The 27,017-nt window shown below is 41.4% G+C and overlaps 3 protein-coding genes across 4 annotated transcripts; 1 reads left to right on the forward strand and 2 right to left on the reverse strand.

The window, feature by feature from the left end:
- Positions 1 to 111: 111 nt before the first annotated feature.
- On the reverse strand, positions 112 to 5,668 carry rragcb (Ras-related GTP binding Cb). Its single transcript, XM_037092474.1, has 7 exons — positions 5,450 to 5,668; positions 4,589 to 4,792; positions 4,297 to 4,496; positions 2,925 to 3,039; positions 2,685 to 2,827; positions 2,443 to 2,591; positions 112 to 1,062 (listed from the first exon to the last, which is right to left on the reverse strand). Exons 1-7 carry the CDS (start codon positions 5,627 to 5,629, stop codon positions 920 to 922), a joined length of 1,134 nt encoding a protein of 377 aa, XP_036948369.1. The 5' UTR covers positions 5,630 to 5,668; the 3' UTR covers positions 112 to 919.
- Positions 5,669 to 6,072: 404 nt separating this feature from the next.
- ppt1 (palmitoyl-protein thioesterase 1 (ceroid-lipofuscinosis, neuronal 1, infantile)) lies at positions 6,073 to 12,238 on the forward strand. The gene is made up of 10 exons (XM_037092475.1): positions 6,073 to 6,093; positions 6,959 to 7,081; positions 7,888 to 7,997; positions 9,146 to 9,273; positions 9,532 to 9,602; positions 9,948 to 10,050; positions 10,169 to 10,259; positions 10,364 to 10,462; positions 10,564 to 10,635; positions 11,741 to 12,238. The coding sequence occupies exons 2-10, from the start codon at positions 6,967 to 6,969 to the stop codon at positions 11,861 to 11,863; spliced, it is 912 nt and encodes a 303-aa protein (XP_036948370.1). The 5' UTR covers positions 6,073 to 6,093; positions 6,959 to 6,966; the 3' UTR covers positions 11,864 to 12,238.
- Positions 12,239 to 25,860, reverse strand: cap1 (CAP, adenylate cyclase-associated protein 1 (yeast)). Of its 2 annotated transcripts, none has more exons than XM_037092472.1 (13): positions 25,705 to 25,860; positions 20,309 to 20,413; positions 19,580 to 19,680; positions 19,156 to 19,233; positions 18,793 to 18,936; positions 18,114 to 18,199; positions 17,261 to 17,366; positions 16,082 to 16,268; positions 15,583 to 15,764; positions 15,194 to 15,317; positions 14,800 to 14,882; positions 13,718 to 13,861; positions 12,239 to 13,430 (listed from the first exon to the last, which is right to left on the reverse strand). In XM_037092472.1, exons 2-13 carry the CDS (start codon positions 20,409 to 20,411, stop codon positions 13,347 to 13,349), a joined length of 1,422 nt encoding a protein of 473 aa, XP_036948367.1. In that variant the 5' UTR covers positions 20,412 to 20,413; positions 25,705 to 25,860; the 3' UTR covers positions 12,239 to 13,346. The 2 variants fall into 2 exon arrangements, with proteins under 2 accessions (XP_036948367.1, XP_036948368.1); XM_037092473.1 differs by lacking the exon at positions 25,705 to 25,860 and adding an exon at positions 25,463 to 25,483.
- Positions 25,861 to 27,017: the final 1,157 nt, after the last annotated feature.

A 27,017-nucleotide genomic window follows, 5' to 3' on the forward strand; every position in this document is an offset into this window, starting at 1 on the left:
TATAACATATTAGCTCATAATTCTTAAATCATTTCATGAGATGCAACTTGAGGACACGGAAGTTGAAAACAAGTGGGCTTCCACATAAATAAAGATTCAGTTGAGCAAAAATACGAAACATATTTTATTAAAGAATTATGTACAATGATAAAAAAAAAAAAAAAAATCATCAAGGTCTGTGAATTATTATTCAGGTCAGACTCATCGCTCGCACTGAGAAAAGCTACAATATCAACCTGCAGAGTAAATTTTGGTCGAAGTCGTCGGTCAGCGTCATGGCAGCTTGTTTCTTCCAGACTCCATTAAGACCAACATGCCGTCCTCCCCTCTGTTGATCAACCGAGGCTCCTAATGGTGTCGCTGGCACAGTTCTGGTCCGTGGAGATCCTGAGCAGAGCGCCGGTCGCTGGTCGCATGAGTCATTATCAACAGAAAACACGCTGAAGGACAAACACGCAGCTTCTCTCTTCATACGGAGGGGGATTAAATCCACTTACAGCACTCAATATGTCACGAGAAAATGAGCAGGGGGATGAAGGAAGTTTGTACCCTTGTAGAATGTAAAGTCTGTTCCTGGAAACACAGTTCCAACTGGAGTCCAAGGAGCACTGCAGTATGTTTAAGTTGGAAAACACACAGAATCAACTGGCCGAGAAGGTAAACATGGCTGACAGACATTTCACTACCGATTAATGTGTATAAAGCAGGAACTACTGTAGAGTTTCTTTTGGCATACGTCACCTGTGACGATACAACAGGTGGATCAGATTCAGTCCAGCTGCAGCTCTGACTGACTCACAATCAGTTTCACACAGGAAGGCAACGTTTGATGGACAGACAGGATGGATGTGTGCTTTTCGTGTCGTCTCTCTGCATGGTCCGAACCCGCAGAGTCACACTCGTCTCCTCTCGGCTGCTTTTAAATGGCGCTTCCGTTCATGGCGGCGTACTTCAGGCCCGACAGGTTGTTGCTGGACGAGCTGGCGTCTTGCGGCGAGGTGCCAACTTCAAACACTTCGTGGATGGCTTTCCGGAAACAGTGGAAGTTATACTCTATCAAACCTAAAAAAAAAAAGAAAAAAGAAAGAATAACACATTTAAATGTTAAGTACAGTCTCCAAAGCCCTGTTTGCATGGGAATAGTATTACATGAGGATCTCCAGTATTTTGTAATAATCACAGAGATCATGTCTGTAATTTGTAAAGTAAAAAAATCCACCACAAATTACCTACAATAATCCACCAAACACAGCGGTCATGTCATAATATTACGTTAGATATTCAAGTGCAGCCACAGAGCATCTGTTGACCTAAATGAGCTGCAAATGTGTATTTACGCTGGTAACACATGCAGAAAGTGGGAAAAACAACCCCTGACTGTATCATTAACTCGGCCGCTGGAGAAAACGCTGATGTTACGCAGAGCCCTGACTTCATGTCCGAGGGATGATGTCATGTGAAATGATCTCATTCGTGTATGATAACAAGATCAACGCCACCTCTTTACACCGCTCTCTAGTCTGTACGCAAAATGTGAGGCTACAGCCAACAGCAGGATAGCTTAGCTTAGCTTAGCATGAAGAGTATTTCTTGACTGGTTGTCTGTCAGCTTCTCTAGAAAAACAATCCTTGAGAAAGCACTTTTGCAATTACAAGCTTCTGAGTGTCATCTGCACATTCTGCTTCTGGTTTTTTTTTTGTGTTGCTGCGTTTCTGCTGCTTTGTTTGTTTTCTGCAAATAAATACATCAAAGTGCTTTTTTTACACTTAACTTGAAATACTATCTGTGCCGTCATCTGTAAGTCAGCAAACAACAAAACTGCATCAGATGAAAATCTAAAAAACAACATGTACCACTTTGCTACAGTTTCCAGACTGAGTGATATGTTTCCTCAAGATGGTGTGAAATGATGTGTAGCAGGCTTTGAAGTGTGTTTTCTCTTGTTTTGTGGGTTGTTCAGATCAGCAGTCATGTTTATAAAGCCCGCCATATTAAAAAGACAGCGTATTTCAATAACACAACAGGGTGTCTGCATTTAAATAAACATTTTGCTTCACTAATAACCGTGTTCAGACCCTGCTGCACGCTGTCATCGTCTGTACTGTGTCTTATTACGGGTCAATGCATTTTACTTTATCATACGTTTTGTTTTTAAAATCCATATTTGTAACGACAGCTGTCAAATAATAACAAGTGAGTAAAACTGTATCTCCCTGACATGTAATGGAGTGCAAGTATACAGTAACATGAAATAATATACTCAAATAAAGCACAAGTACTTCAGTTTGTACTGAAGCACAGAACTCGAATAAATCGAAGTTACACTCTGCAGAATATCTTTTGAGCTGGCAGCTTCACACTTGAATGAGACATTTAGTACATCCTGTGTCATCAAACCTGTCTCACAGATTTACCCATTTATACAGTCTGAAACTACCCACCTTTCCTCTCGAAGCTCTCCTCTCTGAGGATGCAGACGAGCGCGAGGAACTTTGTGACCTCTTTCAAATAAAGCACTGTAGTGTTGTTCAGCTTGATAATAGCCAAAGACTCCTTGTCATAGGCGCAGCCGCTGCCATCCGGCATGAGCCTGCCAAGAAAGAGAAGACAGAAGGACACTTTTAAACGTCGCAAAAAGAAAGGAAACAATCACTGCCAACACGCAGAATATAAATCCTCTCACCCGTAAATGCAGGAGACGTCGATGACCACGTCGATCATGTCGCAGCAGAGCTCGTAGGACTGCATGTCCACGGGAGAGCTGTCAGTGGCGATGTAAATCTTGCTAACAACATCGAACAGGAAGGCTTTCTCGATCCCTGAATGCTGCAAAACATTAAACAAAAAGATATTTATTAGAGTGGGTTAAGAAAAGACACTTTATTATGTAGTTAAACAATGTCAATAAAAGGAAACAACGTACAGAGATGAAAATGTTCAAAAGGTTCTCCAGCGTTGGCAACTGTGGAATGAGCTTCTGGACGACTTTACTGAAGGCCTCGAATATGGAGTGGTCGTAGATGCTGGTCAAGTAGAAGCTGAGGAGGGAAAGGAGAAAAGTGTGAAGTACAAAAATAAACAAAGTCACCAAATAAGCCTCAGCGCAAACGCTGCAAGACTGGTGATGTCGTGTCTGCTTCAGGAGAGGATGAAACAATGTACCGATTTAACCGCTCCACAGTCATATAACCTCGACCAACTTACACATCAAATCTGGCAGCTCCATTTGAGAGCTGACCCCTGAACTTCATCAGGAAGACTGTGAGACATGACAAGATGTGTATATCAAGCAATGATGGAGGAACCTTTTCATATTATGCTGTATTGTTTATGTATTCAGGCCATTCATCACACAGCAAAACTTTTCGTCTTGTTGGATGATGCTCGGATGCTGTTCGTGAAGGCGTGGGTAACATCACTGCAGGCTTTAAAACAGAGTCAAACAGCCTTTTCCCAACGTGGAAAACCCACAAATCTAACCGTGATGGAAACTGAGAGCAGTATGACCAGTTTCTGTTCACTGTTCTGAGGCTCTCAGCTCCGCTTCTGAATGTCAATGAAGTCGGCCGAATTGCATTTGAAGCAGGTGCTGGTAAAGCAGATGTTCTCACTTCATACGTGAGAATAAAACCTATGGCTCATGTCAGATGTTACAAGAGTTTAGAGTGGGGCAGCTGCTCTGTCTATAGATAACAAGAAAAGCACAAGTCACAAGCATATTGCAAATTAAAGCGTGGAAGTATTGAATATGTGTCTCTTGTTAGCAGCTGATATAACTGCACAAGCTGGTAGATCATTTTGTGCGTCTGTTGCTGGAAAAGAGGCTGATGAGAGCAAACACAAAAGGTCAGGAAACCAATTTTATTAAAACATTAACAAGTGCAGATTTAAGGCACATTATGCAGATTCACAGACTGATAATAATAAAAAGTGACTTGACAATGTCAGTAAAGCTCACACAGCAGGCTCGTGTTTAATGCCTGTGAAGAAAATGATTTAAAAAAAAACAACTGCTGACCTTTGTAAAGATTCAGTAAACAGCTGAATATAATTCGAGCAAACAGGCAGAATTGACAGAACAAGGTGGGACTGTTTTCTCTGCTGCTGCCATAAAGTAATTTTCTCCTTCCAGTGCATTAAATATCTCTGAGAAACATTCTGCAGTTTGTGAACTCAGTTCTGAGGCACTAACACTTCTCTCAAGAGCTCGAACAAGACCATCCTGTTAGACTACAATTTTAAAAATTAACTTGGTTTCTAAGAATGACCAACAGCGGTACGTGGCACACACTGACCTGAGGTGAAGCTTCTCCAGGCTGGCATCTGCCAGATCATCATTGGCCCTCTGGTGAATGTCTCTTTGTGTTTCTATTTTGTGGTCATCAGACAGGCCGTCGACCTTGTGGATGAACACCTCAAAGTTGATGTCTGGATTCACTTTGTAGGCTCTAGACACAGTGAGGTGTAACCGCCCGAGAGCCTCGACGTAGTCATCCTAAAACACAAGACAAATTCAGCACAGGAAAAAAGGGGATGTGTTGATTGATCTCAACCAGAATGCCTTAAAATCCTAAAATGTCATCCCACCTGAGCGTCAATGACAAATATCAAGGCGCCGGTTCCCTTGAAGATCATCTCGCTGTCAAACGTGGGGTCAAAGAAGTCCACCTGGCCGGGGAAGTCCCAGATCTGGAAGTTGACGAAGGAGCTGCTGGAGATGTCGTCCTTGTAGATTTTGTTGGTGCTCTCGAGGAAAAGCGTCTCGTTGGGAGACATCTTGTGAAATACAACCTGCACAGAGAAGCACAAGGGATCATTGTCTCGGTACAATGTCTTCCCAATCCACTGGCTTCATTCTCTAAACTTAAAAGTATGTTAACATATTGCGATTCTATAAAACTACAAGAAGAATTCACACGTCATGGCCCAATAAAAACCCCCTAGTTTGGAGGTAGATGCAGATGTTGACATTTGAGAGTTAAATCTGATAATATACTTTATTGACTGATTGATTTTTATAACATTAACAGATAATAAACCTTCTGAGTGAAATATGGACAGAGTGAGACAGAATAAACATGTGTCATTTTGAGAAAGATCTTTTGGCTGTAATCTAAACCAGTTACCTGCTTATTAAAAATAATGCAGTCTAATGCAACAGTCCTGTAATCAGTACTATCTCGTCATGAAGATTGTGATGATCAGTTTTTGCTGAATCTGCTTTAGTAAGGCGCTGACTCACATTTCTGTTTGTTGTGTTGCTGTCCAGCTTTATTTTGACATACTTCTCTGGGGGGTGTTGATATTTTGACCCGCCCATTTTATCAATGAAGGTAGTTTAAATATTAGAATCATCTCTCAGTATTAGGGCATAACATCACCCCTCCCTGTCATGAAACTGAACAGGTGTGTTCCAGGTTAGCTTGGCAGCACTTTTAGGTGACTTACCTTCTGAATAGACGACTTTCCACTCCTCCTCAGTCCCATCAGCAGGATCCTCGGTTTGTCAGCTGATGCGGAGCTCTCCTCCATGTCTGGCTCCTCCACCCCATAACCAAAACTTTTAGGAAACGACCCCACAACATCGTAACTCCCCGCTAACGCAGGCTCCTCGTACTGAATAGACATCCTGTACTTTACAACCTGGCCTTCTCCCTCTTGTCTACGCTCTCCTTAAAGCCGATCTCCGTGTCTGAACTTTGATTTTTAAGTGGCTGAATAATCCGCACAGGAATGTTGTTGTCGATTCTCTCCACAACGAGCTAGCATGGCAAGCTAATTAGTTAGCCAACAGCCAGGGCGCGCGGTTTACATGTTAAAAAGCCATGCCAGGCTGTGACGTATCCTCATGGGATTTAAAATTTAAAAAATGTCAACATGCTAAACACTCATAACATCGGCAGAGAGATGGTTAAATCGGGCTAGAAAACAACACCGAGACTACTGAAAAAGGCTAGTCACAAGTTAGACACTTCCGCCCCCCCTTGGCTGCTAACCACTCCCCTTCGCGCTGATTGGCTGTTCGCGCTAAACATAATCACATGACGCGCAGTCCAACGAGACAGACGCCGGAAGAACCGAGCACAGACACAGTGAGTAATGTTTTGGGAAATTTAGGGCAAGTTGAAACACGATTTAGGCTTTTATTATTGGAAATATATTAGTTTTGAGAATGTTTTGTTGATTTGTATCCTGCTCAATAGCGCAATAATGCCCCTGCGCAATTAAAAACGTGTTGAGTCACAGATTTATGCTGTGCGTGTTGTGTAGTTAGTTAGCTTGTTCAGGCTAATATTGCTCCATTGAAAGTATCTTTATCTCGTGTTTGTTCAAAGCCTGCGCTTCTCATCTGTTTTAACCTTGTTGTTGTTGTGCTGTTATTTCTGAGACAGTGTCCGTGTAGTTATAATGAAGTGAAAACAGTGTCGACAACAGGAAGTGCACACAGCTTAGTTTCTGTTTCTCACATGACCCTAACAGATGTCTGTTGATGATTTAACTATTTTTATTACATTATTACATTTTACAGGTGTTGTTCAAAGTACTCTAAAATCATGCTTTTTTTTAAAAAAAAGATGAAATGTTACAGGGAAATAATGATGAAATGTCTTATGTTCAGCTTTATTCTGTATGTTGGAATCAGTGTTATTTATCTGATTCCTGATCAAATAAACTAATTATAAATGTGCTGCTATGACTCTGATGCATCATGCAGTCCTCAAAGTAACTTCAAATTACAGTCTGTAAATAAAAACAGTCATTACAAAGTCAAATATGTGCTGCCAGTGTGTACCAGAGAGGATATTTATATAGGCAGAAAATGGAAATACTCAAGTAAAGTGCCTTTAAAATTGTATAAATGACTTATAAATGTGTGAAATGATATGAAGTGAAGACCGGGACATATGACTGTATTTGTATTATGCAGCACTTCACCCTCCTGTGTATTTGTTTCAGGTTCCAGGATGACAGCAGCCATCTTGTGTCTCCTCCTGGCTGGTCCAGTGCTGCTGGTCGCTGGCAGCCCAGTTTATAAATCGGACAATGGGACCGTACCACTGGTGCTGTGGCACGGGATGGGTGAGTGGCTGTGCTGCCTGTTCTTAAATGGAAAGGATGAAAAAAAAAATGTATTTGTCTTATTTACAGTTTTGTTTCTGTTCTTTATTAAAGCTGCACTATTTTTAAACTCTGAAAAGTTTGGGCTCTCTGCTGAAGATGACGAGTGAGTTAAGAGTTTGTAATGATGGACTCATTGGCAACAAGTCACTTAAGTTTAATTAGGACTTTTTAACTGTACATTTACTTGTGATGCACATGTTCAAGTGTCCCCTTCGTGTCACAATCCTTAGGCTGTAAGGAGGCGAGAAACTCTATGAAAACACTCAACATCTTGCTTCAAAGACTTCTAGATGGATAAAATGTTAATTGGGATCTCTATTTCTGGTCCTCAGACAGCTTCAGGACAGAAAGGGGAACGTTTACTGCACGAGAGCCTGGAGAGCAACTCCCGCGATAATACATGCAGCATCTACCAAAAAAACAAAAAACACGACTTCCTCTAAATTTTAACTGACTGCAGTACTGTCGAAATACAAACCTTACCCAACCTGTCATGTAACAGAGGTGTGCTCAGGCTGCACCTTACAGTTATATACTTACAACTGGAAGGCTGCTCATTTGAACTCCACAGTGGCTGGAAAATACCCATCAAGGGAAGTGAAAAACAAAAACACTTTCTCTTCTCCCTCATCAGCAGTGGTTAGATGCCGCTCAGGTGCCTCTTTCAGGTCCCACTTGTTGCTGTGGCTCCATTGAAACTCCCTGATTATAAAAATATATGTTTATCAGATGTTTATGTAAATATGTGTGTGTGTGTGTGCCAGGTGACAGCTGCTGTAACCCTCTCAGCATGGGAGCGATAAAGAAGATGATCGAGGAGGACATCTCCGGCATTTATGTGATCTCACTGATGATTGGAAAGAATGTCATTGAGGTACCTGAAAACGCGAAATAAGTGAAAACATGATCTGCTCTCTCCATTATTTTTCTGTTGTGTGCATCTGTTGTGTGGTAGAGCTCAACATTATATTTGTGTTTTATCCACTGAATATTGTTTTAAAATGTTTCTGTGGATGAAAAGTGGCCACTTCAAATTTCAAAGTTAAGATTTTACCAAACAACGCTGAATTACAGACAAAATTTTATAAAAGTACATATTTCATTCGCTGCCTTCAGCTGAAACATCAGATCATCTTTCCCCCCTGAACAAACACAGCATACATGTGGAAATACGACATTTTTAACCCAGAGTGTCACATGTGAGCCAGAACAGTCACAAGAGAAGTGAAGAAATCGGCACAGTAGAGCTGCAGAGATTGGCTCGTTAGTTAGTCGACAGAAAAACAATCTCAAGTGTTTTGCTGATAAATGAACCCTTTCATGCATGAATTATTAAATCACTTGACTTGAAAAATCACACCAACAACTTTTTATTCCTGGATCACATCACGCATCAACACTATAAACGGTAATTCCGACATAAATGTTTTAATTTTAATGATATCTGTTTTGTACATGCATAATAAACATTCAGATGATTATATGGATACATTAAACAGATAATAAGATAAATAATTTCCACAACAACAATAAAGATATTATCGAGCTCAAAACAGAAAATGTGAATGTATGATGTTTCTAACTGAAGATGTACAGATAAATTGATAAAATAAAAAGAATAATTGTAGAAGTATAGAAAATAAAAAAATAAGAATCTAAATAAGTATAGAAATGATGCAGGAGCATATCAACTCAGCTAACATAGTGGGTTTTTGTTAGTTGCAGCAATACATCAGGTTAGATTGATACATCCACATGACATGTAGAGGATTCCTATTCTGTGATATTTGCAGAGCTCGTGGCTCGTGTTACATCAGAAAAGTGGCTCCTTTACAACTCCACTATGTGACATTTCAGAGTTAATATTCATGGCGAAGCAGCATGACTCTGTCGCTCTGTGCTTTGATCCGTCGTAACACCGTGACGTTATCGCTCGGCTCTTCCCCTCGTGGACTCGGCTCGTTTTCTTCTTTTTTAATCTGTCCGCCACGCTCCCAACTTTTCATGTCTCTCCTCCTGCAGGACACAGAAAATGGGTTTTTCTCGGACGTGAATGAGCAGGTGTCCGCGGTGTGCAGTCAGCTGGCTCAGGACCCAAAGTTGAAGGGAGGATACAATGCTATGGGCTTCTCCCAGGGGGCACAATTTCTGTACGTAACCTCTGTTCTGCAGTCTGAATGGTTTTGTTATGTGAATGTGGCAGGAATTGGACAAATTCTGTGTTTGTGTGGTTTCCCGTCTCGCCTGATTCGACTACAGAGTGAATGAAATGTTGAAAAAAAATGACCAGCATCTCTTACAACAGTAAGTCCCGAGCTTCACTCTCAGGTCGCAGCCTCTGTTTTAAACATGTGTTTGTCTCCTAACAAGAATGGAAGAAGCTCACTTTCTGGTTCCTCTCTTCACAGGCGAGCTGTGGCTCAGCGCTGTCCCTCTCCACCAATGAAAAACCTGATCTCCATCGGTGGCCAGCACCAAGGTAACATCACCATGGAGAGCCAGAACACCAGATCAGATCACTTCCCTCTAATGTCTTTAACTATCACACAGAGTTACTGTAAGCATAATTCCAGATTGAGTTTTGGTGTCAGTCATCACTGAGTGATTGCACTGCTGACCACATATATTTCCTCTTTTGGATAATAGAGTTAGATTTGAGTTTAATGTGATTATGATCTTCCTCAGCAGATGGAATTTGCTCAGTGTCACTGAATTGTAGGTGTTCAAAATGTCATAATTTCTATGTGGATATTTGAAGGATTCTTGTCTCAAACTTTTATTTATACTTCCCCTCTCCTTGTGTTTGTGTTTCTTCCCTCCTCAGGAGTGTACGGGCTGCCCAGGTGTCCCGGAGAGAGCTCCCACATCTGCGACATGATCCGTAAAGCTCTGAACAATGGAGCGTACACCGACCTGATGCAGAAACAGTAAGTTGCTCGTGTGTTTCCCGGCCTTGATTTCGTGAGCTGTCCACAACAATGGTCTGTTTGTCCTGTTTGACTGATGTGTAGCTCTGACTGGATGTTGTGTTTTCGTGGTTATCAGCCTGGTGCAGGCGCAGTACTGGCACGACCCTTTAAATGACGACCTGTACAAGAAGCACAGCCGCTTCCTGGCCGACATCAATCAGGAGAGGGTGAGAGAGCCGCTGCAGCTCTTTACCGAAAGCAGATTAATGCAAAATTCAGTATAATAAGTTCAGACACTTCTTTAATATCTATAATTTTCTGTGTTTTAAAGGCTGTGAATGAGACTTATAAGAAGAATCTTCAGCTGCTGGAGAAGTTCATCATGGTCAAGTTCCTGCAGGACACTGTGGTGGATCCTGTTGATACAGAGGTAACTTACACACTTCACATCACTGTCTGATTTGTGTATGAACAGTATTTGAAAACAACATGGCAGTATCTCAAACCGTCTTGTCTTGATTCCTGCTGCAGTGGTTCGGCTTCCTGAAAACTGGGCAGGCCAAAGAGACCGAGACCCTGCAGGACAGCGTCCTCTACAAAGAGGTAATGTTGTTTAAGGAACTATGTGTTAGTAAAAATGATTCAGTCTCACTCCCACCTCATCAAAAAGGGATGTTTTGGATGGCGCCTGACTCGTCCTACAATCCTGTCAGTTGTTAACGAGTTGAGAACAATATTCAAGTCTACTTTTCTTACAAATGGCACATTTAAAAAAAAAAAAAAAAAATTCCCACCGTTTTTGTAAACATGAATCTTGTTCAGCCAGAAATCATTAAACAGGGACTTTCTGTCCATATTCACCTCACTTTTATACATAAAATTTGAATTGCTGAACAAAAACGTTGGTGACAATTAGTTTAGTCTAAAGAACATCAAAACAATTTGATGTTTTGATGTGACATTTTCAAATTGCATCCAGTCCAGTTTGTGCTTCTTTCAGGTGTGAAGTTTGCATCATTGTTCTTACAGTCAATGAATTGTTCATTAATAACTTTATCTTCTCACTTTCATACTGTGAACTTCATTCCTCCATATGAACTTTCTTTTCTTATATATGGAAAGTCAGGTTGAAGTTTTGTTGTCCCTAAAACATTTCTGAAGTTTCACAGTAAAACGGTATCACAGTGTTCTCCTATAAGGCTGAAGTAGATGGGGACTTATTTTAAAATGGTAAATGGCTCCAAACATCTTTTCCACCACAAGCCAAGAATCCAGAAGCCCTAAGATTTCACACTGACTTGAAACTGTGAACGTTGATGTTTAATAATACTACTTTTTAAAGCGGAAATCTCCACTGCCGCTGCAAAGCTGAAAGTGTATCCTGTCTGAAGCTGGTGCACGAGTTTGACAGCGCAGAGGCTGTAAGTCTTTTCAAATCCTTTTTTGGATCTTAGTGCTTGTGGTGACTTGGATTACACAACCAGAGCTGTGTGAAGCCATCTGTATGTGGGTATTTTTAATGTTTTAAGTCTTCAGCTACTTCAGTTGTTAAGGAGAATGCTGCAACACTGTTCTGCTGTCAAGCTCCAGAGATGTTTTTTGGGCAACAAAACTTCACCTGAGAAGATAATGACTGAATTCACCAGAGAGTATAAATGTTTTTTCTGCAGCAATTGCTTTCTGAGGTGTGATTTGTGTCCACCTGCAGGACCGTCTGGGCCTGGCTGCGATGGACAAGGCTGGGAAGCTGGTTTTTCTGGCTTCGGAGGGAGACCACCTCCAGTTCACCAGAGAGTGGTTCAACACAAACCTGCTGCCTTATTTACGCTGAAACCCTACCACTACGTCATCTTAAAGTGAATATAACATCAGACAACAAGTGAAGTTTCTGGAGCAAGAAGATGAAAATTAAGAGCAAATGAGTGTAACAACCGGAGCCACATAATTCATTCCTTTTGCACTGATCAGTCGTCGCATATCGATATTGTTTTTGTGATGCTTTGTTAATTTTAGCAGCTAATTTGTAAGCGGGTCTTCTGTTTTACTAACACTAGAATGTGTTATCTCCAACGTGAGTTCTTCTGATGAGGTCAAAATTATTCTCAGAGATGTTGAGACTTTATTTTTTAACTTTTTTTCTGTTCCAACAGGCCAGCGTACCTCATTTAACAGCATCTGTACATAATAAAGACAAACCAAAAAAAGATGTTTTTATTGCAACATTTTTTTTAATGACATCTCCAGTACTAATGAGCAGAATTCTGATTTTTGGACCCAAAAAAAAGTGAAAGAGGTAAAAGAAAGACAATGAAAAAGAGAAATTCAGCGAAGAGCTTCATCGTGGAGAGACGATGGTGGTCAGGCTAATGTTTTTAATTATCCATATCTATACAGATGTTTACAGATGTTTCCAATCTAGAGGTGGAGGTGAAGCATCTAACAAAGATTCTGTCTTTCAGTCTGTACGAACATCTCTCGGCTCTTTAATCGCCAACTTTTCCTTACATGCCTCCTTGTATGGAATGTTTTTAATACTTGGGAATGTCCTATGTGTAGAATTAATGGAAAGCACATGGAATGATCATTTTAATTGTTCCAACATCACCTAAATGGAGAGTTTCATGATGTGACACAACTTGTTTTTTTTACTCTTATGTGCTTTGAGTGCTTTTCATATTATCATCCACTATGAATATTAATATTATTATAGTCAACATCAGCAGAGATGATATGGATGATTTTATCCTCTGAAAAAAAAACGGGCTGTTTGACAAGAAACCTCTCAGGAATCACACCAGCCCCTCCTGACCAGGAAGAGGAGAAAGAAGAGAAGAGCAGCCTGAAGCGTCCTGATTGGCTGCTGCGCTTTTTTTGTTGCAGAGGAATCAATATCCCTGTTCCCGTGTTGGCTATTCTACGTAATAAATTTAGCTCAGCATTATCCAGATAGATTTTAAAAATATATAGAGCATCCCAGCTATTGGCAAAACTCCTAATGTTTTTGAAAAGTGCTCACAGGCTCAGAGGGAAAACCAATTTGAATGACAAGCTGCTCCCTGCTGATTGGCTGGAGGATTTGCTCCAGATAAAAGCGAACAGTCCTCTCATTGGCTTATTGAAGGGACAGCTTAAGCTGTGATTGGCTGATACGGAAGGAGGAAGGGAGGGAGAGATAAAATGCATGAGGTCCAAATCTCAGTCTACAGTGTGAGAGTTAGCTGGTGGGGTTGGTGGATCAGTCAGGAAGGCATTTGCAAAAAAAGGGTGGGGATGGTGTCGAGGAGGGGTGGCCATTTTTTCCACGCTGCTCGGGTCTACCCGGCGATCTCTGTTGCTGTGGTGACGAGCTTCTTGCCGTCCCAGACGGTCTTGAACTGCTCGGGGACGGGGCACTCCGTCTGAGAGAGGGAGTAAGAGAGAGAAGTCCAGTTGAAGTACTTTAAGTAGTTGAAGAACTGAGGAGCTGTCCACCTGTCTACATGAGAATACCAAGTGTGTGATGAGGTAAATACACCGCTGATAGACGATCCCAAGACTACAAAAATAGTGGTATGTGGGACTCAAAATAAAGTACAGACAATTGTTGTTTTTGTTGGCAATAAGATAAATACAGAATATCACCAGACTTCTCCTCTAACACTTTTTTTTTTTTTTTTTTAAAGGACCTCCCTGAAAGAATACTCACAAAGTCTCCGTCGTTGCCAGGTACCAGGATGTTCATCTCTGAGCTCTTGGCGCTGACGATCTCACAGCTCAGAGAGTCTTTGCTCAGGTAGACGTGGCAACCGTCCGTCTTGTTGATGGAGATAGTGGGCACCTTGCCCATGACCTGCACACACAAAAAGGCAACTAAATGAACAGTGAGGAACATGGTGGCTGTTGGATTCATTTCTGTTGTATCTGATGAAACACGTTTCTGCACTCAGCCCAAGATTTCCTTGTGCAGGGACTTAATTTAATGCAACAGTGGAGCTGCTCTGCAGCCACAAACTGAGCAGCCTTTATTGTGTAACTACATGAATATAAATCAGGGTGCTCATGAAAAATGCATTGATATTCAGCCAAGAACAGCTGAAGAGTGACGGGATGGCAGAAACCACTGGGTTAGATCATGAAATTCAACACAGCTGGTGGGTGAGCTCCAAATATCAGCAGCTCATTGCAGCCTGCTGATTCACAGGGAGTTCCTTGTGTCGGTCACGTTGGGCTTTTCCACCGCCAATTTTGGCCACGATGGGTCAAACCATGCCGCGCTGATTTGTTTTTTTAAATACCAATTTTTCCACACAGAGTTGAGCCGAGCCACACCTCCAAGCATTTGTGGGACAACCCCACTTCTCCTCCTCAAAAACAAGCCTGTGTTGCGAGACTTGCGTTTGGAGGCCAGAGAGAAAGTCTTTTTTTTTTTTTTTTTTTTAAATAAAAAAAAAAAAAGAGACTGGTGGTAAACTCTCGATACTTTTGTACTTTAGTGACTGAATAACTGTGGCCAGAAGTTTAACTGCTCTCATCTCCTGTTTGTATTTTTAGACATCTGCTGTCTTTTTACCATTTCATCCTGTTCACTTCAGCTGTTCCAGGTGTTACGTTAAACGGAACAATGTCGGGAGAAATGGACGATATTTAAATGCCAACAAGAATTAGCTGGACTGGCTGGTTTTAAGGCGACAAGACAATCCAGACCTTTCCATGCGTTTTTTTTCCTCCTTTCTTTTGTATGCATATTTACTTCATGGTTCAATTGATAACACTGCATGTTGTACACACCTGGACCTTGACATCCTTGCAGTTGATGATCTCTACGATGCCCACGACATCGTCAAACACCAGGCCCATTTTCTTACAGTTGTCTGATGGAGAGAAACAAAACACATATTTAGACGACCGGCGTCTGTCAGAACTGTCCCACTACCGTCTAACTTTTTGGGTATTTTATTGGTACTTTCAAAATAAAGGGTTGACAAAGGCAACACTGTACAAGGACAGGGGCATTCAAATACATGTGCAACTGCGAGCCAAAACACAACAACCAACTTCAGAGCACAAACACCCGTCCCTCTCGCCTCACATCTCGCCCTGGTGCCTCCCTCTCTTTAACCTCCTGGCTGATGAGTGACTTTTCCTTCCTGTCAATTTCCCACACACACGGTTTTGTTCTTACCTACAGTGATGGAGTTGATTTTGCCCTTGACCTGCAGGGTGCTCTTGTTACACTTGTACGCATAGACCACTTGTTTCAGCTCAGTGTCGTTGATGACCAGGCCCTGCGCTCCCTCTTGGTTCTCCTGCAGAAGGCAAGACGAAGAAAAGAAATGTTAAGAAAATAGAGCCAAAGAGTTAATTAGAAAATCAGGATGGAACAGTGGAGCCACTACAGCATAACAGGTTGTTTTTCTGCTTCAGTGACTCGTGGTGGTCTTACAGCTAAAACACCTCAAAAAAACAAAAAAAAACAAATACCACCCTAATTAATCTGAACCCGTATCCTTTACAATGCTTTTGCTTTTTCATGGAACAAGTAACTTTTAAGTAAGTGAACCAACAACTCACCACTTTCCACTTCTTCCCATCGAGCTCCAACACAGGGGGCAGCGTGCGGGTCGGGGTGGCAGCGGCGGCGGGTCGGGCAGCAGGGGAAGCGAAAGGTTTCGGTCCGGCACGCACTTGAGGACCTTGATTCCTCAGGTTAGGATTCTTGTGAGTCTTCTCGCTGTCGTTCACATGCTTCAGGCCTGGAGAGGGCAAGGAAGACAGGAAGAGAGACAACGTAAGATGGAGAGCAGATGTCACTAAAATTCAGAGGGAAATATTTGACCTTTCACAGTATTTAACTTTAAGTTCTCTATCTAACAAAATATGAAATAGTTCATATTAGTTCCACCACGACAAGCTACAGCGCTTAAATGCTACTTAAAATGTTAATGCATCAGTGAGAATAATCTAATAATCTGATACATAAACAGTATTCATCAGACGGGGATCATTTTTACCTCTGGGAGTACATTTTGTGACTAATGCTTTCATGGCTGAGTTCACTCAGACTACCTACCCTTGGTGATGGCGGACCCCTGGTTGATGGCGGCGAACAAAGCGTTACGATTGTCGGAACCAGAATCGCCGCCGCCAGAGGATCCACCGAGGTCCATGGGGGGAGGAGGAGGTCCAGGGGGAGGTGGGGGAGGCGCTCCACCGGCAGGAGCCTTGGGGGGAGCAGCCGAGCCTGAAGCTACGGGACCCTGAGGTGGACAGAAAAATTTAGAAATGTTGTATTTGAATGACACAACACGAGTCAGCTGACATGCTTCGACATTTGTGCTTGGAGGACGTTAACAGTTAACAATGATCGTTTTATTGAACTGCTTAAATGGAAATTATGGGTATTTGTGAGAGACTGACTTGGTATTCTGGATGCCTGCAGTACAGGAACTTCTGACACAAGTTTTTGTATGATCATAAAAATGTTATTTGTCAACTGAGAGCTGGAGCAATATGTATGATCCAGGATATATTTGTATTTAATTAAATACTTTTGATAGGATGTTGCACCGCTTTCTCTTTTCTTTAACACTTTCCATGAATCTTCAAAAGTCGTGTTTTTCATCCCAACTGTGGTGCGAATTTGACACAACCTTTTAAAATATCATAAAAATGAAATTAGATCATTTTCTTCATTTCTTTCAACCAGTTTATAGCACATATGCTCGGCTGTGCAAAGTGTAGTTTCATCAGAAGATGGCAGTATAGGCTAACATTAAGCACAGCTGTGATGAACGGTACCATCCATGAGAAGAGTGGCAAATAATCTGGGAATGCTTCTTCTTCTCTCGGAGTGTGAACAGCTGATCAGTCATAGGAGTTAAATGTTTGCCAAGTCAGATTATTTGGTAAAGGTGTTTCCATCTCTGCTGAAGTGCTTCAACTCTTTTTCAAAACATGAAAAACAAACTCGAGTGAGTATAAATACCTCTTTTTCATGGGATCTTCCAGATTCTGCATATTTGTCAACATAGTAATAAATTCCTTAAAGGAAATCTCTGATGCCTCTTGTCTGCTAGCTTCAGTTTGCTTTTCTTTACAGTTCCATTTCTGTCAATTTTGTATAATTTCATCCCCATTTAGGAAGTAGGCTAAACCCTTGTCTTTGATCGGCTCGTCCCGCCCAAAACATTCCGTGAAGTACATTTTTACTCGCAGCTAAGCTATTTTAGGTGATTTTTAGAGGACTCACAGTCTTGCTCCAGGCCAGTCCAGTGGTGTGGTGATCTTTGATGTATTTCTGCATGTCAGTCCAGATGGCGACATAGGCCTTCACCCAGTCCACGTGTGTCTTGTCCCTGTAAGGAAGAGATAACAGGATTGTCTGTTGATCATCTTTTCACATGCAAACCTTGACATCTTATGTTTTATTTCCCTCCTCGAGCAGTTTATTGTTCCTTAACGGCTCTCTACATCCCACAGGAAAACACAATTCACGAGACAGTCCACACACAAACAGAACACACATTTACTACTTAAAATAGAGCATATCACATTCTCTAACCCACGTTAACCACTGAGCCCAGATCTCATACACCAGTAACGTTTTGATCCTTGTGATTGTACACAGCATTACTGTTTTGCATACAAGTCTGCAGAGAGTTTACTAACAAAATGAGCAAAGGCTTGTTCATTGTTTCGGTGCAGCTGATCAGTATAAACAGGCTGATTCTAGTCTAAATAACTTCTACCTTCCAACATGACAGCAAAACACATCAGAGCTTTGGGTAAAGGTTTAAATACAGGAAGTGCCAGCATGCGTCTGCGTGTCATGTGGCAGTGCTGACTCAGTAAAACTGAACTTAGAAAAAATAAAAAAAGAAGCCTAGAGGAAGGAAAGATGGAAGACAGATGGTTTGGCTGCATATGAAAGTTTATCTCGACTCTTTAAGTCATCCAACGTTACGACATTTAAAAAACAAATGACGCAGTTAAAAGAGAACAAATTGCAAAAAGGATGTCCACTAGATTGTTGTGCAACGGCTAAAATTAACTTCTCTGCTGCAGACAAAGGAGGAAACACAATATAATGAAGCTTAACTTACTTTTCCTTGTAATCCTTGAGCACACGGTTGCTGTAGAACATGGAGGCGTCCTGCATCTCTTTAACGTAGGGGCCGGGCTTTGGAGCCTGGGACACAAAGACAAAAAAAAACACCAATGAATAAATGTCTCAACTGAGATTACAGTCAGCAGTTTCACATTTTGGGGAATTTACAACATATCTGCTGTATTACAGAGGGTTAGATGAGCGTTCTCTAGCTTCATATTTAGCCTACAAACATGACTGCAGTCAACCTTCTCATCAAACTTTCAGCAACAAGGTGATTATATGTATTTTTTTTACAACAGCAAATGAATGCTCAATGTGATAAATTCAGATCACAGGTTTATAATGAGATCTCCAAAGATATTAGAGTAGGCTGTTAACGAATGAATGTGTCTATTATGGGTGTTTGAAAAGCCGATGTATTATTCATGAAGATCAAAAACAACATCAAACAAAGAGTTAATCATCCAAACTAACAGTGGAGCTCTGTTGCCGGTGCCAGCCAAGAAACTGTTGTTCACCAGACAGCGATGACAGATTTCAAAGAGAGGCTTGTTTCCGGCTTTTATAAAACTCATTTGTCTGCCCACACGCTCAAAGCGCACACACACACACACACACAGAGTTATCTCTGGAACACACAAACCACAGTTACAAAATTCTTCCCAACTTACAATGGCAACCCATCCGAGGGCCGGCACGCTCTCGCTCACAGTGGAGAGGTGGTTGAAGAGCTGCGAGCTGCGGTTCTTCTCGCGGAACTGCTGCACTTCAGCGATCAGTTCGCTGGTCGGCTGCAGGAGCCTGGTCAACACATCCTGCCGAGGAGAGAGGCCACAAAGTTTCACTCAGATGGTGGATTTTAGCAACTTCAGGTTTTTGTTTTTATATATTGAGGAGACTTTTTACACCAACAAGAACATTTTACAAACTCCATAAAGATATTTGTAATGGTATATTTTTCCTTTTTTTACTCTTCTGTCATTATTGTGGAGAATATGATTAGAGATTAGAGCATTAACGAGCTGTGAACTCACATCGCTGGGCTTCTGGCTGGTGGAGGCAACTGCAAGGAATTGTCTCTGAGCCCTGAACGCCCGCTCCATCATATCAGCCTGGAAATGAAACAGAAATATGTGAGGAAGGAACGATCATGATGAGGTTTTTACATATTTCTCCCTTCTTTCTCCTAACAATTACAGTACTCACAGGACAAACATGTGTACGACACTTGCTAATATAGATGCATTAATATGCCTTCAGAGATAACCACCAGAAGAGGTTAAAAAAAACAAAACAAAAAAAACAACAACATCATAAGAGATGGAAAATAAATGGTACTTCTTTAAAATCAAAAGCAGATGTATGTTCCATATTTTAGTATTTATTTATGTCAAATGCAGAGACTGATTGTATCTAATTGTCATTTTTATGCAAATTAGCGTCAAAGCTGTGACTTACATGTTTCTGGACATCGCCCCCGATCTTCTTGCTGAGGGAAAGGTACTCGGCCATGGCACTGTTGAGGATCGCGTCATAGGCCTCGACGTACGCCGATACAGCTACAGAGAAGGAAAACAAGGCATTTAAAGCAATCGTTCAACTTTTTTACCTTAAAATAACAGCTTCAAGTCATGTTGAGGGTACTTGTCTTGTAACAGGGTGAATGGTGGCTGACTCAGCCACTCCACCCACCATCAAGTGTTACTGTACTGTGTTACTTCAGTGAGAGGGTCGGATCACAGTGTTACACGTTTACTTCAACATACGAGTTTAACACATAACATTGTTATGATGTAGTGAGTTGTGTTGTTTGTAGTTAACCCCTACATTCATTTTCAGACTCCAACACCTATCCACAAGAAAAAGCATAGCCCATATTAAAATATAAAATCTCTGGATATTATTCAACTGTAGATCAATTTGAATTGGGATTTTTTTTTATTATTATTATTTTTAAACCCAGCCCTACATCTGAACAGAATTCTTTCTCTCCAACAGCTGTATGTAAACTCATTCCACTTTATCAGGGACTGAAGGATTCGTTGTCTTTATTGTATGTCACAGCAAAGCCCCAAAGCTCCCTCTAAGCTGAGCTTTTTCATTGACATGCAAATACTTAAAAAGATTTATCTGCCTAAAAGTAAGAGACATGATCACCAGACATCTGTCCATAATTATGATCTTTACCTCCACCAGATGAACCTCCAGCGCTGCCTCCCTGGCCTGACACTGACTCCAGGCGACTCACTGCCACCTCCAGCCGCTGCACTAAACTCGCCAACTCAGCCATACCTGTGAGAAACGGAGAGGGTCGTTAAGAAAAGCTGCAAACAATGGAAGAGTTGAGCGTGAGCGCAAAAGGAGCCAGTGACAACATAGAAGCATCTGTGGAGTACTTGTGTCAACTTGAATGAAGATTAGATAAAGATGATTAACACAATACAGACATAATTAACTTAATGATAAAATAAGCTATAATGATAATAATATTTGGCTGCACAACAGTTTGTGCCAACTAAACTATCGATGGTCATTAAGGAGTTAAGGCAACTATAGTTCAGTTTGTACTTCCTGTTCTGGTAGTCTTCTAATTGGGGACTGAATTTCTCCTGAGACCCGAGGTGACGGCAATTACTGCAATTAAAAAGTAGCTTCTTTGGCAGGATAACGAACAGCAGTGCTCTGGATACTGGGCATGTTTTTCCCCTTGGTTGATTTAGTCCTATGAGGTTTGATAAAAAAAAAGTGTATAACTGCCTGCAATCAGATGTTAATTCAGATGATTTTCTCACCTGTGAATGTGCAATTCTGGGTCATTTTACACTGCGAGACATCCACCAATTTAGAGCTTCATGTCATATCACAAAGGTTCACGAGATATTCATGGCTCATCTTGTAATCTAGGGCTGCAGCAAACCATTCCACTATTTAATTTCAGACCTTTGTTAAAAGTTGTTCTTGTTAAGTCATGTTTTATGTGTATTACTGCACTCATATGGTTACCTTTACAATTATTTGTGTCGTTTCTTTGTGGCCAAAGAAAAAGGAGTGAAAGGTAAATTACTGTGTTGAATGTGGTCCTTGAATTAATGCAAAAAATGTGATATCTGCAAAAACTGTATCCTCGACTTAAGAATCAATAATAAATCTTTATTAAACCAATGACTCAGTCCCTAGTGTTTATCATGTTTGATTTCAGTAAAAAGGTCTTGAATGTCTTTTTGTTTTGGCTCATCGAAAATGTATTTCTTCTGACTTCTCGACAGCACTTTCATCTGTCAGTCAGTTCTGACCTGGTTATTCATTCAATCATTTTTTCTCTTCTTTTCTAGCTTGTTATTCATCTTGTAACCCCTCTGATACATCTTGCAACACCCACTTTGCAAGAGGGGCTAATGCATCAGCAGTCTGCAGAGTGTGCCAAGAAAATTCACTTGCAAATTCACTGCAGTCATTATCCTACACAGCCTGCACAGACCATGGCCTCCAGAATTTGTATATCTAATCCCAGAAATGTACATTTTCACTGTTTAAAGATGGAATGCACATAAAGGGCTCTCTTAGAGTGATTGAGTAACAAAAAAGAGGAGGAAAGACTCAAAGCAGGTCAGGACTTGCTGAGTAAAGGTATGTGGATCATTATGTTGCTGCAGACTGTGCAGACATGCCCTGTTATCCCAACTATGTCGTTTGCAGATTCTCTGACGTTTCACAACAAAAATGGCGCAGCTATAGTCCAAATATAGTCTGTATGGTCTGTGTGCCAACATGCAAACTGATTCTCCTACTTTACCCCCTTAAGTACAAGATTAACTAACTTCTATCCAAGTCTAGCATAGGCTTACAAACACACCTTATGAGAGGCTAACATTACATAAGACGGCGGTAACCTGACGCTGCCTTCGCCGGCCGGACTGAGAGTGTTTCCACTCAGGTACTTACACCTGGCTGACGGTGAATGGAGGCACACAGGCCACTCTCACTAATGAGTCCACGCAAGGTAAAGCTGCTGTCTCACTTTCACTACACAGGGACTGAACTAAATCTGTAGATATCTAATGACTGAGAGGTCAATTAACTTTTTTGGCTGTGACAGAGAAAAGGCAGAGGAAGGTTTGCCTGCACTTTCCCAGTTAGAATAAGGGAGGTGACAGACTTTTAGCAGTGTAAATGGGTTGCGATTCAATTAGGTAACATAAGAGGAGGGCTGGGTAACACACAACACCAAAATGACAAGTCAAACTCATAATCTTGTTTTCTTGCTCTTTGATCTGATTGTTCCTGATCTAATTAAATAAACTGCCAATTTTAGACGGTCCAATTCAGGCTAACTTCCTACCTCACCTTATTCATTAGGGCTGGCTATTAAACTAAATACTTCTTTGGTCAGAAGTGTGGCATGGCTGTTAAATGAAGTTATACTAATAGGGTGGTGTATCAGCAGCATTGTATTTCTCCCAGTTCAGCAAGTGAGGTGATGACAGCTTGTCACATTGAAAAACAAAAAGACAAAAAGATTTTTGAAGACTCATGATGGCCAACAAAGTATTCTAGTTAAATTTCAAAGTTGAGCTGGCCTAATAAAAGTCAATGAAAATAAGATTAATAGCCCAGTTATTATCTAAATGTGAAGATTGCGGCTTTTCTTTGATCTATGATAGTAAAAGAGTCTTTGTGTTTTGGACTGTTGGACAAAAGAAACTCAAAATCTTATGACATCAGTTTTCAGCTCTGGGAGACTGATTCTTGACTTTTATTTTGTGACATATTATAGCTTAAACGATTACTCATGAAAGTAACGAACATATTATTTGAAGGTGACATGACTCGTTAGTTGCAACCCCATTTCGTAATGCCTCAACTTCCCTTTTTCTGCCTCACTCGCTCAGACAGAGTTGCACTCATTGCTGCAGAGCGTGTGGAGAGAAAATTAGCTCATAGCAGGACACATGACCCTACGATCCCTCATCTAAATGCCTCTGACATGTTGAGAGGCATTTATGGTTTACCTGCAGAAACCAGAGTTCAACTGCACTTCCTGGTCTGAACAACGAGATGAGTCAACAGCAATACAGGAAGGGAGTGGCCCCTGAAGGTGTATGTAAGGAATAAGTACGAAACAAGCAACTAAATGTGTGAGTTGCTTTTAAAAAAAGAACTCACTGCAGATGATGAACTGTTTATAAAACAACACTAACAAACTTCTTCCAGTTCCTATACAAATTGTAAATCCTTCAGTGGAACACATTTGAGCTTATTGGATTTCCTGCCACATCATTTTATTTCCTCAAGCACTCTACAGTAAAGTGACCACAAACTGTATGTTCAAGCAAAGTGCTGACCCTAAAGGAAACACCACTGTCAAGAAAGTAGAAGCAACTTTCCAGAGACAGGCAGGCAGATATAGCACTGACTGAAGCCAGGGAGTCGCGCCTTTCATAACATTTTCCTTAGATTCAAGCACTATAAAAGGCAAGACGTGCAAAACTGGGGCTGAACCACAGCTTCAGGAGTGGAGGAAGCTCTCCACGTTACATTTTTCCTTCTTGTCAACAAAATCCCTAAAGTGACCAACGCCAACACAGAATTGAAATAAAACTGATATATTTGTTTGTATATAGTTTATTTGGGGTTGAGCAGTCAGAACTTAGAGTTTTTTTGTGTATTTGATAGGGTTTGTTTTCCATAACAAAAGCTGGAGAACATAACCTGCCTTATTCTTTAAACTAGATGTCAGACCATGAATTTGAGCTTGACTGATACAGCAAATAGCTGTGCTTGAGAGTGAAACATTTCAACATTGATTTCAACATTGATTTCCACCGATTATACACATTTCTGGGTGTTCCCTCAAATGGGATTATCAAAACTATGTGATTGAAGCAGATTATTTTACAGTTTTAGTATACATTTTATGATCTAAAATGAAATCATTGTAGTGAAACAATACCATTTAATCATTACAAATGACCTCAGGCATGTTTTTCTGCAGCATTATCTTTCAACAAGTAATACTGATGCACATTGGTTTTAGTATACTGCTATTTCAATTATCATGTGCAACTGTCCTTGCTGCTCAAAACTGATTGAAAGAAAATTATTTTATCTTGTTTTCATTTTTACCTTTCACTGAATCACTGTTTTTCCCTCTCTTGGGCTGCAGTATCAAGTGAATTTCCCTGGTGATGGATCAATGAAGTCTCCTCTTATTACTATAATGAAATGAGGCCCAGTATACTTTGTTCTGCAGGCTTGCATGAGCTGCTTTATGCCTTTTGAAAATGTACCAAAAAGGAGTTACACCAAAGATATGATCCTTTTTATATAAAGATCTATAGAAGGATGCCTCCTCTATATCAAAGCTCTTGCTGGTCTTCCTCCAATATGTACAACCCTGCATACAGTATTCATAGACCTACTTTTGTGGACATGGGTTGGAAATGTTCTGCATAGAGCACCATCAGCATGCAGGGGCAGTGAAGTAGGTTAGGCCTGTGTGAGGGTCTGACTTAGCCTGAGGGGCCAGACATTCAGACATAAAGAAGGGAGCTCCTCTATGTATTTGCATAGGATAAAACAAAAACATCAGCTGCTCTTTGTCGCAGAGGCACAAGTAGGCCAACGCAATGACGGTGAGCTCTAACCTTTCCCCAGCAGTCCTACTTTGGTGGGCTCAAGGCTCGGACGAATCAAGTTCAAGCCGCATGATGTTAATGCGATCACCGGGGTGTCAATCAAGACGGACAGGGTTGCTAGCGAGGCTAAAGCTAGCCAGTTAGGAGGAGAGCCGGTGGGTGTAGTGTGGAAATCTGTGCCCCCGGTATGTTTGGTCACCCGCAGCCTCACAAACATGTATACACAGGTCAATCTTTCACGAAATATAAAGACAGTGGATGCATTTCGACAGCTTTAACACAAGTTGTTTCTTTAAATTGCAATTAACTTCGGTTGCTTCATCGATGAGAGAACAGTTATGCAGGGTGTACAAAATGTGTCAAAACACCATCGGCGACAATGCGAGCCAGCTCAATCACGTCCACCCCTTGATCAAATGTTCGTTTGACAAATCAGCAAAGAAAACGCAAAGTAAGAGTTAAAAAGCGAGTTAGCTGGTTGATCAGATTGAGCCTGTCACATCCCCTCCCTGCTGTTTAAGTGTGTGCTGTCTGTTTCGGCATTTCCTGGATTTTCTGTCTCTCTCTCTCTCTTACACACACCCCTCCCTCTGTTAGCTAATGTTTCTGTAGTCCGCAGGGGAGGAAATAAAAAGACATTTCAGTGACCTAATGCTAGAAAGAAGAAGTCCGAGATGAAATGGAGCTTGGAAACATTTAAAGATACCTGCGAGTTAGCGGTTGGGCGTCAGATTGTGTGGCTAACGGTGTAGCAGCCTCGGTTAGCCGGGTGTGTGTGTGTGTGTGTGTGTGTGTGTGTGTTAGCATCACACCGAGTTCCATTAAATCGTTTCTTGAATGATTCGCGCGACAGACCGTTGCTTCGCTCGCGTGCGCGACCGTCCCGCCTCAGTTCAGCCGTTGGCTGCGCTACAAACCGTTAACACGCGACAACAACACGGAGCTTACCTGCTAAACTGGTCAAGCAGTGATTTGGTGTTTTATATCGCCGTCAAATCCGCCGTGGGGCTGTGCAGTGAGCAGACTCTCCGGGCAGACTGAGCTTCGCCTTTTTCTTCCTGTATGTCGGCGAAATTACCCAGCAGCCACCGCGCCGCGTTTCCGCCCTTGTTCGCGCAACTAATTCCTTTCCCATATAAGGAGCGTGAGAGGCAGAGGGCAGCAATATGAAGGAAAACAGATGAAAACAGCTGCTTTCCTTCCTCCTGTGATATGCGTGAGGGACGCGCAGTGGAGATCGGGCCCGGTTCTACGCATGGCCGGGGGGGGCAATGTAGTATTGTAATTTATTCCCATAAATGCTGCTCAGAGTAATCACAGTCCATGCTCCTCTGCCAACAGAGCTGGGTCGCTCTCTAGAGGTGCCACCTGTCCCGTTGTTCCCAGAATTTTCTCTTTTTTCAACAGCTCCACAACAAACATAACATGATAAGATATTAGAAACATTTTCTTATTTATGACTGATCAGAATATCACTTCAGTGACCTCCCCATGCAATTCCCATGAGTGTGATCAATACAGTTTCAGAATCAGAATCAGAATTCCTTTATTGGTCCTGCAAACAGGGATATCTGCGTGTCACAACAGCCTAATCAATACACATTAATACATGTACAAAATAAACAATGTCTAACAAAAGGTAAGAAATAGATTCTTACATACTGGGCCACTAGTACATACATAATATGTCCCTTTCTGTGACATCATCCCCATGAAGTCATCATTCACATTTAATTTAATTCATTTTATGGTAAAAGTACAAAACAGAAATCAATAACACTTGAGCTGAGGTGTCCAAATTACCTGAATGCACCCAAATGACGTAAAATAAGTCCAGCCCAGAGGTTTTCTGACGAATCCGTGTCGTGCGTGCCGAAAGGGGCGGTCTTGCTCGTTTCCCGCGCGAAATTAGCGCATTTCCCTCCAAAAAGTTAGATGTGTATATATTTACCTGACTGATTGTCATTCTGGTCTCTTCTCTGAGGAAACGAACACGGTGAGTAAACTGTTCTGTACGATTCTGCTTTGTGTGTCCAGTTATCTGCTCAGTACAGGTGTATTCATGTCTGTGTGGGAGGTGTACAGATAGTTAATGCTTATTTGTCTTAGTTAATAAGCCCATGTGATGTTCCTTCACATATCAGCAGCTCCAGATAATAACTACATTAATGTTGTCTCAGCCCAGTGTGTGCGGGTTAAAATGGAGCCAGCCTCCCTGTCCTTGAGATTTGTTTCTACCTCAAATGTTTCTGAAATAACTA

This window comes from Acanthopagrus latus, chromosome 3 (genome assembly GCF_904848185.1).
Source record: "Acanthopagrus latus isolate v.2019 chromosome 3, fAcaLat1.1, whole genome shotgun sequence".
NCBI classification, from domain to species: Eukaryota; Metazoa; Chordata; class Actinopteri; order Spariformes; family Sparidae; genus Acanthopagrus; species Acanthopagrus latus.